General features: G+C 43.4%; 2 protein-coding genes across 2 annotated transcripts; both read left to right on the forward strand.

Moving 5' to 3' along the window:
• Positions 1-8,322: 8,322 nt before the first annotated feature.
• Positions 8,323-10,253, forward strand: LOC129583335 (3-hydroxyacyl-CoA dehydrogenase type-2-like). Its single transcript, XM_055475105.1, has 5 exons — positions 8,323-8,557; positions 8,697-8,855; positions 9,040-9,204; positions 9,400-9,640; positions 9,797-10,253. Exons 1-5 carry the CDS (start codon positions 8,540-8,542, stop codon positions 10,033-10,035), a joined length of 822 nt encoding a protein of 273 aa, XP_055331080.1. The 5' UTR covers positions 8,323-8,539; the 3' UTR covers positions 10,036-10,253.
• Positions 10,254-10,778: 525 nt separating this feature from the next.
• Positions 10,779-12,236, forward strand: LOC129583334 (uncharacterized). Its single transcript, XM_055475103.1, has one exon. The coding sequence runs from the start codon at positions 11,091-11,093 to the stop codon at positions 12,006-12,008; it is 918 nt and encodes a 305-aa protein (XP_055331078.1). The 5' UTR covers positions 10,779-11,090; the 3' UTR covers positions 12,009-12,236.
• The last annotated feature ends 8,508 nt before the right edge of the window (positions 12,237-20,744 follow it).

The raw sequence follows: 20,744 nt of genomic DNA on the forward strand, positions 1-20,744 counted from the left end.
TTGCTAAGGATCCTATACACCCCACCTTGTGAAAATGCCTTGGCAGGCTTTCACGTAATTTATTAGTCTAGTTGCAGTACTTTGTTGGTTGTTGTTCTATACTTGGCTTATGGACCGGTGCTGCACATCAGACGACTTCTGTGGCATTGTTTTGTCATTTCACCTTGGTAATAAATGGGCAGCAATAAACCTGTTTGTAATAAATCTGTTCGCCTTTTCTGCTCGTTTTTGTTCTTGCTGCTCCAGTGCGGAAAGTATTACGACTGCGGCAGCTTCGAAATAAATTAAAGTAGGTATTTCAGCTTTCATCTACTCTACTTTAAGCTCACAAAGGTTCATCTAGCTACTCAAATTTAACTGAACATTGCGAAAGGTCATCTTGCCAGCTCCACTGACATATGGAAGATACGAAATCTGAACGCCATTCCCAAGACTGAGTTCGAAACTCCGAGTCGTTTAAAAACTTTGCGGAATGTTATGTTAACTGTGGGAGAACAAAACATTATTAGTATTTCCACAAAGTTAAGGTTTCCAGTTCTAAAATTTATCTTCTAAGAGATGGTTGCTGCATCCGCACAACTTGTTCAGTTAATGCAGTCACTCAACTGAATGGAACCTAAAGAACAGTTTAAAGAACCTAAATTTCACAGCATCTGTAGATATGTTACGGTTCCAAAAGACTTATGTAAATAATTTAACCTTATATATGTATGTATGTGCCAGTACATTACAGCAGCCGAACCAAGTTTGTGTTTTATTCTTTGAAATTCCCTCCGGCTTCCGGGAGTAAAATTTGTTTGTCAAAACCCTACAGCTTGGCAGCATTTTACAAACCGGAACCAATTCAATTCAAGATGAATGTTTGTTGTTACCGGTTACTGCTTGATTACAGCCATTCCAATGCAATTTGATTCACGTTGTCAGATTTCAAGAAGACCGCAAGTGCGGCTGAGAAATACTACATGTAGTATAATTTTGTCGTATCTTCTTCTTGGACATTATACTACTATGTCATTTGAGTCTTTGAATAATTATAATTATCCAGAATTCATAAGGTCCCATGGCTCATCGATATCAAAGCTGCTTACGGTACAGGAGGCATGTGACCGTGGGATTTAGCGTACCAAACACATGCGAATTAAATTACAAGGAAGAAAGTCCATGCGTATTACATTATTATGGAAGAAGGGCTTTGTGTGCTATCCCGTTGCCCCGGGGAATTTTTCGACGTAATCTTACTAATCAATAAATACGTATTTCTGCGACAGAAAATTGACTAACTAGAACATTTGTAAGAATTTCGATGTCTTGGCAAAATATGAACTCGCAAGGGTCAGCAACAATTTACCTACCTATGCAGAAAAGCGGCTACTACTTTATAGAAGCAGTGCAAGTAGATCAGTATTCTGTACCGCGATTAGAAGTCATTTAATTTTTTGGCTGAAAATGGCTAACACTTCTCAGAATGTTTCCTTAAATACCGCTTCCTTTCCGGTAATTGCGTGGAACTTCTCTTTAATCTCAGATCTGTTTGGATTCTCCGTCGGGACATTTCTAAATGTAATTGTTTTATTATTAATTATTGTAGCAAGAATCCCGATATCCGCTTTCAACGTCTATCTTGTTAACATTCTGTTGGCCAACATTTACCACGATTTGCCGGGTCCGTTGCTGTTGTTCCTAATGAAGATCATTCCATCGGTGCGCTACAGTCCCACATGCTGCACACTGTTTCTCTATACTCAGCTTACGTCGTTGGCCGTGGTAATTTTGTCACATCTGCTGATTACTTTGAATCGACTGTGGGCTGTTCTTCGTCCGCATAACTATCGCACACGGCACACTATAAAATTAGCCATGTTTCTCTGCGTTATCGCATGGCTGTATTCCAATACGATTCTTACCGCGGAGGTCATCTTGGACGCATTGTATTACAGGATGCCGGTTGACAAGTTGGCTGGCAGATGCTTCATGGACGGCCGACCCATCCACACACTAGCTTCAATATCTATGGTTTTGTACATGATATTACCTATGACGACGATACTGGTGACCTTTCCCGTGGTTTGGTTTAAGAGCCACAAACGACCGGTGTCGAACTCAAACGGGAGATCAGTTCGTCCAGCGGGAACCGGGGAGTTCTCCCTGGACAATCAAAGTGCTATTACTGGCGCAAACGCACCGGGCCGAAGACGAGAACAGCGGAGTGCGTTTGTGATTTATTTTATCCTAACCTTGTCGACGATAGTTTTCTGGATTCCCATTACGATATCTTTCAGCATGACCACATTTTCATTGACACCCAACATTACCATCATTACTTTCATGCAGATCTCCTACTTCTTTTTCTATGTGGAAACAATAGTTGATCCATTGTTGCTAATTGGGTTCCACAAGGAGTGGAAAACCAGTTTACGAAAACGCTTTGGTTGCACTTTCTAGTTGCGCTCTTTTGAAATTACTGTTGTTAACTTCTATTCCTCCACGTTTATTTGCAGCTAATACTACAGTTAATTGCGCACAATTTCTACCTGTGAAGCTACAAAATTAATTTGCAGCTACATAATAATTTGAATAATTAATCTGCTGTGGTTTGAACATTTCGCTCATTTTTTATTTCAGTGTTAAATTCTTTTTCCAGTGTTAAAAAATTTCTTTTGAGGAACTGAAATCGGTACTAACTCCATAAACTAAGCTCCCTAAACAACCAACAGTCATTGTTTAAATCAGTATGAGGCTAGGCGTAAACTCTGATACTAACTCACCATTAGATGATAATGATATTAATTATTTATCGTAGCAAATTAGTCAAGAAAATACTCGTAATATCACAGTACAGCTAGCTACAATTCTAATTAGCTTAGTTATGCATACAGTAGGTGGGTAATTCATATTTTAGGCTCAAGGTCACGTGAATGATATGGTCACTGATCATATACTCTTCTAACGACTGGGTAACGAATAATCATGCGCATCAAAACCGCAAAATCGCTGGGATATGGATTCTTAAATCCTGTATTATTAGTTTTGCTGAACGTAATCGCGACCCTCGTTTGGTTTACTGGTGGAATTCATGACTATTAACGATATAAATCACATTGTGAAATAAGAATAGCAAAAAGCTCCCGACACCACCTTTTACCACCCTCAGGCTTTAGACACCACTGATCCCGGTACTTTTTATCTCGCGTCACCATTTTCGAGACACCACTGTGCACAGATACACAAAAATATCGTTAGACCCAGGACATCCTACCTTATTGCGGCGATACACATAAAGTGCTGCAGTTTACATAATCATTTGTTCAGTTAAGTACATATAATCTTTCAATGTTTAAAATTTTAACAGTGACGTAGTATGCCTGCGCTTGCACTTCTTGTTACTTTGACGGCTATTGCCTATTAAAACATTTAGTACATATAAACGTACAGAGGACTTTTAATTATTTTTATTTTATTTAACATACCGCTGTACATTAAATAAAAATAAAACAAAAATATTAAAAAAGTGGTGGCGGTAAATGGTGTATATATGGAACGTTTCGTACCAAAGAAAAAAACTGGAACGTTTTTTTCCTTCTTGTAGTCACTGTAGTCATCTGTAGACAACCTGTAGACACCCTGTAGACAATCTGTATACATCCTAAGAAAACCTAAGAACCAGGTGACTACAGTATGTCTACAGTGGTGTCTACGGGCTGTCTACAGGTGACTACCGGTGTATACAGGCAGAGTATCGAGCTGAACCTAAGAAGGGCTGCCTGTATACAACGGTAGACATCCGTAGACAACCTGTAGACACCGTTGTAGACACGCTGTATACATCCTAAGAAACCAGGTGACTACCGATAGGTCTACAGGGTGTCTACAGCATGTATACAGATGTCTACTGTGACTACAAGGAGCGAAAAAACGATTCACTTTTTTTCTTTGGTACGAACCGTGCCACAGGTGACCGCTAAGGCAGAATAAGCAAGTGCAAGTGGCGAATTTACTCGACACGGCAAGTTAAACCACAGTCAGATGCAACAGGAAAACGTACGCACGCATAAACTACACACATTGTCAGATATCATAAGCAACACGTCTAATTTCTAGAAGCTGGTTTCCCGCGTAATATCATAGGAATATACTCAGGACAGATTACGGCTGTTAAAAGTTGGGCGCACATATTAATAAGGAGGAAGGACACGCGTAAGGATCACAAAACAACAACGTGTTCGAGGCAGTGCACAAAAACACTAATAAAAGGCGTGGACGGAAGTCCGTTTGACGATGAAAGTAAAGGTCGTATTAATCAGCGCAGCCGGTACTAATGCAATTAAATCTAAAAGTTCCGGTAAATTATGTCCGGTTTCGTCTATATAAAAAACTGGTGAAATTTCGTTTCAAACACAAATTTTGTATGGTTTTCCTCTGATGGCATCTCAGTAAACGCACTGAAAGGCCGATAGTTATTTTTATTAGTACATTCTACACATCGCTATTCCCTAGGCCTATATCATGGCCATGTATGCAACTTTTTTCGCCCTTGCTTTGGCATTCGTGGTTGTTTTGTTCGCGCAGAAGAGTGCGGGTTATCCAGTGGATGAACAGGTATGGATTGGCGGCTTTCGCAACGTTTTCGCTTTATGTGCAGGGGTCGCTTTTTATTTGAAGGATGTCCATGATGCAAACGTAGCCCGCAACCGAACTGCACGTGCATTGGTTGGACTGAACTGCTACCAAGGTTATGGTAAAACCGGACGCTTCTGCGGCGTAGTGGTTACCGATAGGCCAGCTTGGGATTACGATGGGGCTTGCACACGGCGGAATCCTGAATGTTGTCGGGATGGGGTTGAAGGACGCTGCCACTGGAATGATTAAGTACAAATGTCTTCGGTAAAATGTTTGTTGTTGTTTGACCAACATCCACGGCCAAACCATGATGACCTGAATATCATATTCTCGTGTTTTGCAAACACAGTCATTTTTTATTTGAATAAGTCCGCATATAATAAATAAATTCAGCGTCAGATAAGCATTTAAAAATTAAACAGTCCATTGTTACCAATAAAATCACCGCATGCACACAGTCAGGAAAATGTGTATGCCAGTGGCTCGTATAAGGTAATAAGTCGAAATAAGTTTTGTTTTGTCACACTCAACGTCATGCAACGCTTAAGGCCATGCTCGCCATGCAATGCGGGATTAAAATTTCTCTTAATTTCCACCATATCATCGGGCAAGGTGGTGTAACAGAAACACAAGTTAATTACAACCAGCGGCAAACCATTCAAGAAATCAATCCATCCCTTCAATGGACACAAAACGTACAGTGTATGTGATCGTAACTACGTAATCATGAGTAGCATTGAGCTGTTCCCGTCCTTCATTAATTTCTAAAAATACGTCCTCGAAATCCTCGTGTCCAGCCTTTGTTAGCGCTTAATAGCAGTACCGGATCAATAATGGTCTCCACGTAGAAAAAGACGTACGATATTTGGAACAGCATGAAAATACTGAAGTTCGGGATCAGCGCAAAGCTAGCCAGGCAGAACGCAATAACAATTGGCAACCAACAAATGATAGTCGACATGGTCATCACAAAGTACAGCGCATAAATGTTTTTTTCATCAGACTTCCGGTAGACTGGAGCTGGAAGCTTGCTGGCGTTGCTGGCATTTCCAGTGTCACTGCTGTTCACAATTTCCAAACTAAATACATTCGGCTGATGCGAAAAATGGTTCGCTGCCATCGAAGCTCCAGCTCCGGCATTGACCTTTAGTGTTGACTTCCGGCGTATGAACCAAATCACGGGAAAGCCGGTCAGAATAATCAGTATCGGAATAATCATGTAAAATACAGTACAAGCGGAGCTAAGCCCCTTTATTTTGCTGTTATCGATGTAACAGCGTCCGGCCATTTTATTCACCGGTTGCCGGTAATACAGCGCATCCAAAATGACAGCCGCATCCAATAACGTATTGGCGTATAACCACGCACCAATACACATACAAATGGCTAATTTTTTTGTATGTCGCGTCCGATAGGAATGTGGGAAAATAACGGCCCATAGTCGATTCAAAGTGATTACCACATGCGAAAGAATAACAACAGCCAGTGAAGTAATTTGGGTGTAATTTAGAAAGGTACAGCAGGCCGGATTGTCGCGTACCGATGGGTAAAATTTCATAAGGAACAAGACTAACGGCGGTACAAGATTGTGATATATGTTGGAAATTAGCAGATTGAAAAGGTATACGCTGAATGCCGAAAATCGACTTTTTGTTATGATTATAATACTTAAAACAATGACGTTGCTGACCGTGCCGACTGTAAATCCAAAAAGGTCAGTAAGGGCGGCAAACGTCCACACCGGAACAGAACTGTCTGTAGAATTTCCGGTACCATTCAAAACTGCTGTATAATCTGTCAGATTTAGAGATGACTGAATGCTAATGTTATGGATGACTGAAGAATTCATTTTAGCAACAAGGAACTTTGTTGCACATCTAATAATATTCATGTAATATTCAACTTAAACAAACGCAACTGTTGTTTATAGCATCCACTCTACTGAAACACTGTAGGTAGATTTACGGGTTTAAATACGATATGTGATCGCCAAAATGTGTCGGACGCAGTTATTCTTTCGAACCCAAGGGACATGCACCGAGGGTTTAATGCGTGGAACATGTATCCATCTATTGTATTTTTTCATTCCTGTGACGCGCTTTCGCAAATGAATGGATAGCGTACCTGCATGCCGTACTATTAATGTCTTTACGTCCGGTGAGTATGACCAACCTTAACAAAACCATACTTTAGAGATGGAATAACGCTTTGGATGTACATCAACTCGAAATTCCGGGAACTATAAGAGCAGTTAATACTTCCTTCACCCACAAGCACATCCATACTTCCACGATCCAGCTAATTGTAAGACGATGTGGTTGTCTCAGATGAGCGAAGTAGACAAGTATATGATATTCTTTGGCTTATTTCGTTTACAATGCAGCTTCGGTCAGTTACTACTGCATAGCTCCAGCTTCAGAAGGTCACAGTTCCAACACTTATAGTCTTATACATCTGTGAACTGCTGATTGCATAAGTGGGATTATCCCGACTTCCCATGTGGCGCATCGTATGATTACCGTATATGCTGCTCTAGAAATGAAATATTTACGATTGCATATTCGTACGGTTATAAATGATTATTAAGAAACTCCAGTATTTAAGCAAGGGATTTTTCCCAATACGTACTCAAGGTGCTTCTTGTATTACGATTCATACAAAAATCCCCTTGAGAATGGTATTGTTTTTGTTAATGTGCCCTATTCCAAGATTCTCCTATTCTCAAACTGAAGCGTAGTATGCTCTTTTGTTATATGTCTGTCCTTAGAGTCTCATCCAGTTATTGTTATACTACTATAATGGTTATTTGAAGTTTACGGGTTCATAACCGATCACCGCCGAAATATCACTGAAAACGGTAAACTCTACAAAAGATTCTCATTTTGTTGTAAAAGACACGTTCTTGGTATCTATACAAACATTCGTGTGGGTCGTAATCCTGAAGCGTAATACGCCATGGTCGTAGGCCATCATTTGCTTGTAATCGACAATTTTGCTCGATATTTTATCGAAATGATCAATCACTGTATTTATAAATGTCAATATATGAGTAAACTGAAATTTCCGTGCGAAATAACATATTTATGAAAGACTAGCGCTAGCGTCTCTTCGTCGGTCTTGCTTTCCTGAATTTTAAAAGACAACTGATAAATTGCACATACGGCACGCCGTAAACACACATATTTAATCACATGCTCTCAGGAGATATTTATGTGTTTCCACAATTATCTATACTTCTACTTGAAGTATTTTAAGAATGATGGGCGGCCACATTTTGTTATTCGTAAACAAGCCATAAGTCATAAGTGAATTTTACGAAATATTGCTCTCACTTCGTGGCATGGTGTCAAAATGTTTACTGGTAAACGTTAAAGATTTCACCCGGAGGTTGGAATGGTACATAAAAATGGTTTTAAGTTTCAGTAGCTGATTGCGGTGTATTTGTAAGCCTTGTCGGCAAATTCCACAATTTTATTATTGCAGTTCTTATGGTTCTTTCAATGGAAGTACCGGTAAATGTACTTGTACCTCCGCTGCAGTTTACAAGCGCAAGATAACTACGATCACAATCTTACACACGTTCAATAAAATACAAGTACGGATGTCTAGTTCACGTTATTGTGTAAGCTGCCGATTCCAGGTAAAGGCCAACAACAGCAGCCGGTAGACTTTAGAGTTAAGTCTGCAAAACAAAAAAACGTAATACATGCGGTAGAATATTGCAGTTAGATGCTGTACTATATGTACATCGTCATTGTGGTAGCGTGATTTGCCGTTTGTGTTCAGCGACTGCTGATCCTAGAACTTCGAAAAGAAAAGATTTTATGGTACACTTGCCTGCATAATTCAATTAACCTACGGTTTTCCTTCGCGCCAGCGACTGCAACGTTTGAAACGGTTTTCGGCAGTTACGGCGGTAAATATGCACACCATAGGGAAGGTACGTCAAATTTTTCCGCTGCTCTGTTTTAGACTGGATTCTTCATAATACCGTATTTTTCATTTTGGATGCGCCCATTTACTTAAAAATGTCTTTTGTTGATTTTGATAATTTGTTGATTCACTGTGTTATGTATTAGGGTTTTGTAGCTATCGTGACCGGCGGTGCGTCTGGTCTCGGCAAAGCAGCGGCGGATTTCTTGGCCAGCCAGGACGCCACGGTATTTGTAGTCGACCTCCCGAAATCCTTTCCAAACGGTAACAAGGATGAGAACAATGTCCATTTCCGTGGTGCTGATGTAGGTGCCGGCTGAATTAAGCATTCAACACAGCTGGCTCTAATACTGCCATTTTAATTTAATTGTAGCATGCGTTCATTAAATTTAACTATCATGATTAACTTTAAATCACGAATCAGCAAAACTATCATGCTGCTTGACTGACTGATGTAAGCATTGTAGCATTTTTTAACGGTTGCTGCAGATTACCAGTGAAGAGCAAATCACCACACTAATCCAGGAAATCCGGACCAAATACAATCGGCTAGATTGTGTTGTCAACTGCGCAGGAATATGCAGCTGCCATGTGGTTTTCGACACCACCACAGACAAACCACATTCTATGGAGGACTTCATGAAATATTATCAAGTACGTCGTACTTGTACATTTTTGGGTACTATTTCCGTCGCATTGCAGTTTATACAAACGCCATGCGTTTTGGGTACATACGTTGCTGCGATTGCAGCAATTTATAGACTCAGTGCTAGTGCGAAATGCGAATACCAAATTCCACTACCGGTAAATTATGGCGGCATTTTAAAACTTTCTGCGGTGTACCTATAGGTGAACGTCTTCGGCACGTTCAACGTGATTCGGCTATCTGTGGCTTTAATGCGCGATACACAAGCGCAGCAGGACAAAAAAGGACCCGGTGTCATCATCACTGTGTCCAGTGTCACCATGTATGACGCGCCAGCTGAACATGTCGCCTATTCGTCTTGTAAAGCCGCTGTTGCTGGAATGACAGTGCCACTCGCGCGCGAATTTTCTGAGTTCGGCATACGTGTCGTGGACATTGCACCAGGTGCGAAACTGTCGCTTCCGTTTTTAATTACGAAATTTTTACTAGCTTAACCATGGTAACTTTTACTAAGTAATCAATGTAAAAAACAAATAGCATAATATTAAGATGACTGTAAGTCTGTAACTGAAGTAAGCATTATTATCGCTCCTTTTAAAGGCCCTATGTTGACACCGATGTTGTTGCGGGACGGGACTGGATTTACTGCCCGAGCATGCTTGAAGTCGTTAATCTTCCCCGTGCGCCCAGGTCAACCGGAAGAATTTGCCGATGCTGTACGGTTTATTGTCGAGAATCCTTTTATCAATGGCACGACGATTCGCCTGGACGGCGGCTATCGGAATCCAATGGGGTCAAAATATGCATACCAGGAAACTAGTTCGGATAATAAAAATTAATTGAACGTGTTTTACCAATAATAAACACTACGGTTTGACAGTTTTGATCTTTTTGTGAAAGTTGCAATAATCTTGTTCGCAGTTATAACAGAACTGGAATTTTTTAACGCAGAGGTTTCTGACATGCGGATAATGTCCGCGTCGCAGTTCATATTATATACACACTCTGACACATACGCGTGCCTGTATTAGTTTCTTAAATTTTGATAAAATGTTTGTTCCGTTCGCTTTTCATGTATAGAAGTATCAGAAATGCGTAGTGCTGAACGCAGAATAGTACAGTACTTCTGTAGTTTTCTACGGGACTTATGTACGTTGTTTCGTTATCGTAAGAGTACAGTACATTAGCGGCTTTACCGTACTCGGATTAACTCGTTATCTCAAACTTAGGATATTAGGGGCATCCATAAATTACGTACGCAGAAAACCACGGTTTTTTCACCCCTCCCTCCCCCTTCGTAGCGGTCCGTCACGTTTTCTGGACCCCTCCCCCCCGGTTCGCTCAATCGTAATACAAGAGCTGATCGCCCCCTCCCCCCTGGGTTCGCCGGGGCCGTCACAGCTTGTCACATTTTTTGGACCCGTCCCTCCCTGGTTCGCTGCGTACGTACTTTATGGATCCCCCCTTATCGAGCAATGCGTATTATTGCAAATAATTTGCAATCATCCACGTGGTGTAAATTTAGGCTATCAAGTATACATATTTGTAATAAACGACAAGCACCGGCGCTCGAATACGATACGTTGCATTTTCTCGGGGTAGATGGGTCGCTAATGCTATATCAATATGTACCTGTAAGCCGGTGCTAGGAGATCGGTGCCCACCGCTCAGGGCGGTGGGGTCGCACCGACGCCGATCTCGCCTGATGCGCCGTGTTGCGGCCGAGTTCAGCGTTATCTTGGATTTAATTTTGGTTTGATAACACGAAGTCTTGCTGAATGATCGATTTTTTCCTGTTTTCGGTTGCTGACTTTGGTGTCCTTTACTCGTAGCTTTTGTATGTCTGTAATTAAGTGGTTATTGACCAAGCGATTATTTACGCATCTTTATTAAAATGAAGCCATCAAAGCAAAAACCCCAACCGCAGCGCCCCAATACCAACCAGCGCTCCACGGCGAACCCACATAAGCCATCGGTGAGCGACCCCAGCCAGATGGGCATCCCATCCGTATGCCAGCAATTTAACAGGAACCAACCGTGTGGCACACATCCGTGCATGTTCACGCATCAGTGTTTGTTTTGTCACGGTCACCACAGTGCTCTGGAGTGCCGTTTCCGAGCTCCCCTGGGAGACCCATCACCAATACAAACATCACAACCGGAACCGCCACCACCGTATACGGAGGTACTTAAGCCCAGTACCTCCCGTCCAGTAGTCGCTAATAGCACTCCTCCGACATTCCTCCCGGGTGCATGTCGCCAGCACAACACGGCAAACGGATGCAATGCCAAGAACTGCAAACATGCCCACATTTGTGGATACTGCTCCCGAACCAATCATATCGCGCAGAATTGTCCCTTTCAGGATGACAACATTACTCAAGCGTCCACATCCCGCGGCACGAATAATCCTGCGCCAAAGAGCAAAAGCGGGAATAACACCTCAGGTCAGAAAGATGCCCCTTGTCGGTATTACAACGCCCCCGCCGGATGCCGCAATGTTTCGTGTAAGTTTTCTCATAAGTGCAGCTCTTGTGGGAAACTGAACCATGGGGCCGACAACTGCAATTCGTCTACGAAGAAAAAGCCGGATGCTGCTCGAGCTAGCCAAAAAAAGATTGTTTTTCAAACTGCAGTCGGAACGTTTGAAATACCACAGGATGAGCTGATTGACGGGACCTGCTTCGATTACAACCGACGAAAGCCATGCAAGAAAAGTCCGTGTCCATACGACCATGATTGCTGTGAATGCGGCCGTCAGCACGATGCTATACGCCACTTGGAAGCGGACTACGGTGTCGGCAAGATTTAAAAATCTTTTTAGTTTTACACAATTGTTGTTCACTTATTTTTACATGCTTACACCGTTGTATAAAATTTACAACGGAACGGAAGTCGGAATTAACTCGTAATTATTATTAGTTTATCGTGCACTGCAATGTGGCCGGCTTAATTTGCGGGTTGATCATGATCATGAACTTACCATTAGATCACGCATACTGTATACATGTATTACTGTAACGAAATAAAAACTACAGCAAAGCTACGGGGCAGTTTTAAGCTTTAAATCTCATATGGTACGTGTGGTATCTGCACAATGCACATATTGTAAGTATATTTATAATTATCAATTTTATACTAGCATCCTTGTACATGATCCACACTTGTGTGACTTCTTTCGAATTTTCGGTACGAATTGTCTTATTTTGTACACTATCACTCATATGGCGCGCACAGAGCTTTACTGACAAACATAAAATCGGTTGCCCCAACACCTTTTCCGAGAGTGTACAATACTGTCACGTATCGCACATACAAAATAATATCTTATACAGTAAGTTAAGTATATGTACCATACAATCAAGAACTTGCTATAGGTAAGAACTCGCTAACTTGCTACTTGCTAACTTGCTTCTCACACTATAGTAAGTACTTGGTACAATACAACACGTCCTGCTATAAAAGTTAAAATCAATACAAGCAAGTATATTTAAACCTGTTCGAGGAGCGCAATGCTGATGTTAACCTGCAGAACGTTTCACAAAAACCTTTTCCCTGCAATACACAGCGATGTGCTTCATTACAGTTCGAGTCTTGGAGACATTAACGCTAATGTCTCGAGAAACGCTAACGAGGTGTTGGGACATTGGCCAACCCAGTGCTCAACTGCAAGGTCTCAAGGTAGCTGCAGAACATGCTCGACCACCGGAAGGAATGCTTGCTGGTAAAGAATGCGGATTTAGGGTATGCAGAATGCACCTGGTGCGCGCTCGCTCCAGGAACCCTGATTCGTGGCCAGGGTGTATATGAGAATGCGAATGCTTGCTGCGTTTCCTTCCGGTGCGGTTCCGTGCGTACCGTGGCGGGAGAGAGCACTGAGATGGGTTGTGCCTTTAATCAATATACAAGTTGCTAAAGGGTGGGTTGGTGGGTAAAGAAAACACACCAAAGGTCACTCACAAATATTAATAAATGATCGTTTCTCCTACACTATACGTAACGGAGAATACCGCCAAATCCCATCAATGATCTTTACTGTAGCCGCACACGATAGATAATGATTCGCTCCATCACAACTTCAGCATGGCGCTGAGAAATCAGCATAGAAAACAGACGTCTTTAGACACAGATAGCTACGTGAAGATAGTTCACAACAATTGCATAAACGCCAGATTACGCCGGTGAGCAACACTGTATACATGACTATGCGCCACACAGCACTCCCGTTCTTAAGTTTGAAGCACGGCGAAAACCAATCACTTTGAGAAGCGGAACAAAACGTTAACGATTTGATTACCGTAATCAAGGAACACGCTATAGAAAATCAAAAGAACAGAAGAGGAGCAAGCTTTAAGATATTACGGCGAGGGTTCCCGTATGGTCCGGTTACGAAGTGTCCGGATAACGGTGCGATCGGTTTCATCTGCGAGCGCGTCCGGTTTCCTGGCAGGACGACGAGGTCGGGTTACGCAGTCCCGCTCCATTTCCACGCGCAGCTCAGGATCCACGTCCTCGACGGGAATTTCCCACTGTGAATCAGTGTCACCCATTAAATCCAAATCAGACAGAGGCTCCGTGAACAGTTTTAGTCTCTTTACGTGGACAACAAGAGTGTTTTTACCACGTTTTTTAGTACGCACAGACTGGATCTCGTAGTTTAACTTTGATTTACGGCTAACCACTTTATACGGTCCAAAGTAATGTGCTATTAATTTTGGAGACAAACCAACAGGAGTTACCGGCGTGTACAATAACACCAAATCACCGATTTGGAATTCACGCGGTTCTCTTTTGATATTGCCGGTCAACATGTAACCAGCTTGGACATTCTCAATATTAGCTTTGGCAACATCACTAGCCAGTTTAAGACGCTCAACGAGAGCCTGGCTGTATTCGTGCATGTTATTTAAATTGTTATTCGGAAGTGCACCAAGCTGTGCATCCATGACCGAACGGCACTCGCGCCCGTACAACAAATAAAATGGTGTTTTATTTGTCGAGGCTTGCTTGCTGGTGTTATAAGCTGTAGTGACAAATGGGAGATGTAGGTCCCAATCTTTTTGATTATCACTGACATACAGGCTAAGCATAACAGCTAAAGTTTTACTGAACCGCTCAGTCAATCCATTACACTGTGGATTGTACGCTGTAGTGTTCAGATGCCGTGTTTGACATAGCACCAAAACTTCCTGAACTACATCCGACAGAAATGGACCACCTTGGTCACTCAAAATTCTTGACGGCGCACCGTGACGCAATATTACTTGATGCACCAAGAAATTAGCAACTGCAATAGCGGTCTGCGCCGGAATAGCTTTTGTTTCCACATATTTTGTCAAATAGTCAGTACAGACTATGACATACCGGTTGCCTTTAGCGGTACGAGGGACAGGACCAAAAACATCCACTCCCACCATCTCGAATGCAGTGCCCACTGGAATTGGTTCAATAAGACCACCGGGTTTATCAGTAGGGACTTTACGAAGTTGACATTGTCGACAGCCGCGTATGTACTTACGCACATGATCACGCATTCGCGGCCAAAAGTAGCGCTGGCGCACACGAGTATACGTGCGCCAAAATCCCAAATGACCGGATGTACGCTCGTCATGACAAGCGAACAGTATGTCACGTCGCAAATGATTTGGTACGACGAGTAACAGTACGTTTTCCCCGTCAACTAACGCTTTGCGATACAACAAGTTGTTTTTCATGGTATAACACGCAGTGTCCCGAGACACCACACCGGCAGCCAACTTGTCAATCACATCGCACAGTCGTGAGTCTTGTACCTGCTCGTAGTGGAAGTCTGGAGTGTCGGTCATGGCTACTAACATGTCCATTTCGATATCAGCACTATCAGCCGGTTCAACGGGATGTCGCGATAACGCATCCGCATTCTGATGACGTTTGCCGCTACGGTATACAATTTCAAAATTGTATTCCTGTAACAAGACCGCCCACCTGCTCAGACGACCGGCTAATTCACGCCGGCTCATGAGCCAACACAGTGCACAGTGGTCTGTCACAATGCGAAACATCTTACCAAACAAATAAGGTCGTAACTTTTTAACCGCCCAAACGATTGCCAGACACTCTTGTTCAGTGACCGCATAATTACGCTCTGCGGGACTGAAACTTTTGCTAACGTACGCCAACACCCTTTCGCAGTCACCCAGTTTAGATACTAAACATGCGCCTATTCCAAGGCCACTAGCATCGCAGTTTAACTCGATCTCAGCATTTGGATCATAATGAGCTAAAATCGGCGAACTAATTAGTGCGTGTTTGAGTTTATCAAAAGCAACCATTTGTTCGGTAGACCAGACAAACGGTTCGGTTTTTCTCGTTAACCGTACCAGCGGTTCCGATATACCGGCAAAATCCCGTACAAACCAACGAAAATACGAACAAAGTCCCAAGAACGACTTTATGTCCGTGACATTTTCTGGTACTGGATAATCTGCGATTGCCAACAGTTTATCGGGATCGGGACTAATACCATTACGGTCAACGACATGACCAAGGTATTTGGTGCAATCGGACGCAAAAACACACTTTGATGGCTTAAGCACGATACCTGCTTGGCGAAGCTTGCGCAGTACGGCGTCAAGGTGCTCCATGTGCTCTTCAAACGTCTTCGAATAAATGAGTACATCATCTATGTACACTATAACAAACTGCCATCTGAATTCATTCATTATTTTGTCCATTGACCTCTGAAAGGTCGCCCCGGCGTTACATAAGCCGAAGGGCATCCGGCTAAATTCATATAAGCCGTCAGGCGTCACAAAAGCGGTACGGTCCTTGCTGGACTCCGCTACGGGGATCTGCCAGTATCCCCACGCCATATCTAAGGAAGTAAAATATGCGCACCCACCTAACTGATCAAGCGCGTCGTCCAAACGGGGCATTGGGTACACGTCCTTCTTGGTAACGGCATTAACCCGGCGATAATCAACACAAAAACGCGTTGTGCCGTCCCGCTTGTGTACGAGTACAATGGGTGACGACCACGGGCTACAGGATGGGGTCACAATGCCTTGGCGGAGCATTTTATCAACTTCTGTGCGAATGACAATACGCTCGGCCCACGAGCGCCGGTAAGGAGGTTGGGACACTGGCAATGCACTGCCTGTGTCTATTACATGCGAAACTCCTTTCACTTCGCCAATAGGGCGTTCAGCAGTGGGAAACACGCTTACGTGTTTGCGCAACACAGCGTGCAGCTGTTCAGTTTGATCATCAGTTAAATTTGCACCACACTGAATTTCTGGGAGTTCACACGTTTCAACCACCGAGCACTCTGGAACGTGGTCAACATACATCGGTGTCGCGGACGCAATGTTTTGACCCTTGCCGATTGTTTGGGCCATGCGGGAGAAATTTGCGCACGCCAAGTAACACACACTGTTGACAATTTTAACGAGCGCGTTTGATGTACGTAACCCTTTTTGAGCGAACGTGTTAGCGTTTGGGGAAACTATAAACTCCATATTTTCTGGTTTGACACGACCAGGAAATAGATTATGTTTTAGTTGACATTTCACCCAAGCTACGTGACCAGCGGGAATGTGCACTTTGCGACATGCAACAAGATTCCGCGCCTTCCACGGCCTGAACTTTTCGCCATTACGTTCATCAAAGCGCCGTACAATACGACCGGCATAATCAATTACTAGATCTGTTCGCATTAAAAAATCATTACCAACCAATAATTCACGATCGTACGTGTCTAGCACAAGCACGTTAATTTGGTGCGAACAGTTTGCCAATAACACATCGACACAAACAGTGCCGATAGGCGATATTAATTTGCCACTAACTCCTTTAACGGGCAGCCCGGTATATGACTGAATACACAGGTCTAACATCTGTGCACAGTGCACACTCATAATCGTTACAGCGGATCCGGTGTCAATCACAGCAGGCACGGCCATACCATTAACATATGCCGTAGTACAAACTGGAGCCGGAACAGTCGAATCGTCATTTGATTCTTCTATTGGAAATGCGTCGAAAGGAAAACCAGCAAAATCAGGGGGATCAGACGTATGAGCAGCTAAACCCCTGTACTTAGCTACTCTCTGGAGTTTAAATTTCCCTCACCTTCCGACGGCAAGACATTTCCATGCTTCGCGTGTGCCGCTTTACGTTCCCGCATGCGATCCCAACACCGGCTTTCTTGGTGACCTTGACGACCGCAGAAATCACACCGCGTCTTGTCGTCCTGGTTCCGTTCAACCGTCATAGCCGGTTTCCGGGACTCACCACTGCCGCCGCTTCCGGTGCCTCCACGGCCACGCCCACGGGCACGACCACGGCCACCGCGACCACGGCCTCCACGGGCACTGGCAGCACCTCCACGTACAAATGTCTGCGTCAGCACAGGTGCGGGTATCTGTGTCTCAGGAGTCGTTGGGCCAGCAGCCAACTGGAACTCTTGCTGCAAACGAGCAGAGATAGCTCTGTCCACAGCCTGTTGAAATTCACTGGACTGCAGCACGCTTTACACATTTGCTGAACTGACATCACCGGCAGCAGTTTCGTCGTCTTCACTTTGTTTCTGCTTTGCCGAGACTTCAGCTGTCAAAATGACATTTGTATTAGAACTTGTACGTTCCGAATCAACTTTTAACACTTTGAAACGTGTCAATAACTCTTCCGGTGTTGTCGGGTTAAGCACAGCCATATGATTACGTAGGCTTGTACTAAGACCGTTTAACAGGTAGCGCACTTTCATTTCGTTTGACATCACAGTGTCCACTTTATGACAAAGGTCAATAATAGAGTAGTAATATTCAACCAGTCTCTCTTTGTCCTGATTGAATTTGCGATTTTGCAGCTTGTTCTGATAGTCCCACTTCTCATCCTCACTGACAAATTCTGTGAGAAATGCAGTACGCAAAACGTCCCAAGTCGCAAACGGCTTTCTGAGGTTATACCACTGCTTGGCGGCACCAGCCGTCAAGTAGAACGCAAACCGTTCATTTTTGGTTTTGTCCAGCCAATTCGACATGGTCGCTGCTTCTTCAAACTCTTTCATCCATTCACGAGCGTTATGCTCTGAAGGCTTGAATTTATCGCACTGCAGCGGACCACTTACTGGAGCATCTGTTGCGACCTTTACAAGACTCTGTAGGCCATCAGTAAGTGCTTTAACTTGTGCATCCATATTGACACTTTCAGTTTCATTAACGTCAACGAGAACCGTTGCAGTACGTTCTGGTATATCGGTCAAGAAAGGTGGCTGTGTACCTGTTTCAACAAGTGGCGTTGCGTCACTTTCAGGTATAACAGCCGACTGTGTTGAGTTTAACGCAGTAACAGGCTCATCGTCATCTGATATTAATTCTTCATCAGATTTGACTTCGCCCTGGGCACGCCTGACCTTTTTTGGTTTTGGCAGTTCGCCTTCTGCAAACTCTGCTTGACCGTCTGAACGTAACGTCCGTCCTCCGGCTTTTTGCAATATGTCTGCTTCTGTATACGGAAAGGTCTGTGTAGCAGCTTTCGAACTTGAAGCTACAATTAGTGAACTTGCGACAGGTTTATTTGCTGCTGCAGGCGCAACTGACTTATCTGCTTTCTTAGCTAGCGGTTGCGTTGATTTACCGCTTTTGTCGGACATCAACGTCGACAATTATCTAACCAAGAATAGCATTACAAATAATGTTGGATTGCGCCTGGTGCAGCATGTACCCCAACACGACATTAGCAGTCAAACTACCAGCAGACAAGAGAATTAACAGTTGAGTTGACCACGAGCAACAGCTCATCAACTTTCTGATCGGCGATACTATACAGTTCAAAACTTTACACATTTTGAACAAAAGTAGCAACCAAATATTGTACGATATGCGATTCTTTTACGAATATTACATTCAAAAGAACTATCCGCAGAATAACGGAATCACATACCCAAAGCCGTTTCCACCGCCTTCAGACGCTCATTACAGGTGTCGTAAAGATGGGTATAAAATGGATCAATAACGGGAGCCGTCATATTGACTGAGAACAGAAAGGTCACTGGGCTATTACGGTTGCTAAACGCATCCACCCAGGAGCGCCATAATATATGATCGTTTCTCCTACACTATACGTAACGGAGAATACCGCCAAATCCCATCAATGATCTTTACTGTAGCCGCACACGATAGATAATGATTCGCTCCATCACAACTTCAGCATGGCGCTGAGAAATCAGCATAGAAAACAGACGTCTTTAGACAAAGATAGCTACGTGAAGATAGTTCACAACAATTGCATAAACGCCAGATTACGCCGGTGAGCAACACTGTATACATGACTATGCGTCACACAGCAATATTGCAGGTAAAAAACAGAAAAGGAATTTACTGCACAAAGTCTTCAGCAACAAGAAAAGAAACCACAAATTTCAGACGCAACAAAAATGACTTCCGAATGCAACTCTGCTTTTAAGAGCGATATGTGCACAACAGCGCGATGAACAAGGCAAGATGGCGTCCGGCAAGAGGTCAGCCAATCACTTGCTTTGGGGATGCCTTTGCGGATATTTCAGGAACTTTCTACAGGGCCAGCGTTTCTCTCAACTGCGTTAACCTAAGTTAGCGATATAATCGCTAACTTCTATTAATTCTGTCAGTAACCACATGACCGAATAACAAAACAGAAATCAAAAACAGTATCGTACTTATAAACTGGCAACGTAATCGACCGAAGCGTAGCGAAGGTCATCTATGTTCAGCGAATATGGAAATGTGGTGTCCGTCCGTCGGTCACCGCCACTAAATGCACACATGCGCTCTGGCCGTATATACTCCCGCCCTATGTAACTGATGGTATCCGTCCGTCGGTCACCGCATATGAAAGTGAATAGATACAGTGGCCGTTTATACTCGCGATACATATAACTTGTGATGTCTGTGCGTCGGTCACCGCCACCAAATGCACATATGGACTGTAGTATTTGTTACTGGATACCCACCAGCTCCGTGGCCGTTATACTCCATGAACTTGGCGGTATCGGTACGTCCGTCGTTCACCGCATAGTCGCATACAAAACGAAAAGGGCACAGTGCGAGTTTATACACTCACGGCTTGTAGTAGCCGTGGTGTCATTTCTTTGGTAGTGCCCTTTGGTTCCGGTGCGTTATTTACTAACTAAGTACTGTCATCATGCAGATGTTTTTCCAGAAATACTTTAGAACACTTGAGCCGCTCGATGATAAAGCACTACCTCGTACGGAAAAGGTCACACGAAGCTACATGTGCGATGTCTGTAGTGTGTTGCGTGTGCGGCGAAATAAAAACGCCAAAACTATACCCTTTGCCATTTTTGTGATAGATAAAATTTAAAAACTTTTGTCTAACAATGCCTCTACGTAATACCGATACAGCCATCCTCGGGCTCTGTAAAACGTCCGTCGTAATTTGCCCCAAATATGCTGCCCTCTAGATTTTCAATTTAAGGGATTTGGTCCGGTACATAGTACCAAATTCGGGTACATACACGAGAACTTTCGCTGTCGCGCACTCCTAAACACTTTTTAATCATAGGCACCAA

The sequence above is a fragment of the Paramacrobiotus metropolitanus genome, unplaced genomic scaffold, assembly GCF_019649055.1.
Source record: "Paramacrobiotus metropolitanus isolate TYO unplaced genomic scaffold, Prichtersi_v1.0 Parri_scaffold0000010, whole genome shotgun sequence".
Taxonomy (NCBI): Eukaryota; Metazoa; Tardigrada; class Eutardigrada; order Parachela; family Macrobiotidae; genus Paramacrobiotus; species Paramacrobiotus metropolitanus.

Bases quoted from the DNA above. Each gene is read 5' to 3' on its own strand.
- LOC129583334 (XM_055475103.1), top strand. From the start codon at position 11,091: ATGAAGCCATCAAAGCAAAAACCCCAACCGCAGCGCCCCAATACCAAC.
- LOC129583335 (XM_055475105.1), top strand. The intron at 9,205-9,399 runs GTACGTCGTACT...GTGTACCTATAG, and splicing joins ACTTCATGAAATATTATCAA to GTGAACGTCTTCGGCACGTT. The intron at 9,641-9,796 runs GTGCGAAACTGT...CTCCTTTTAAAG, and splicing joins TGTCGTGGACATTGCACCAG to GCCCTATGTTGACACCGATG.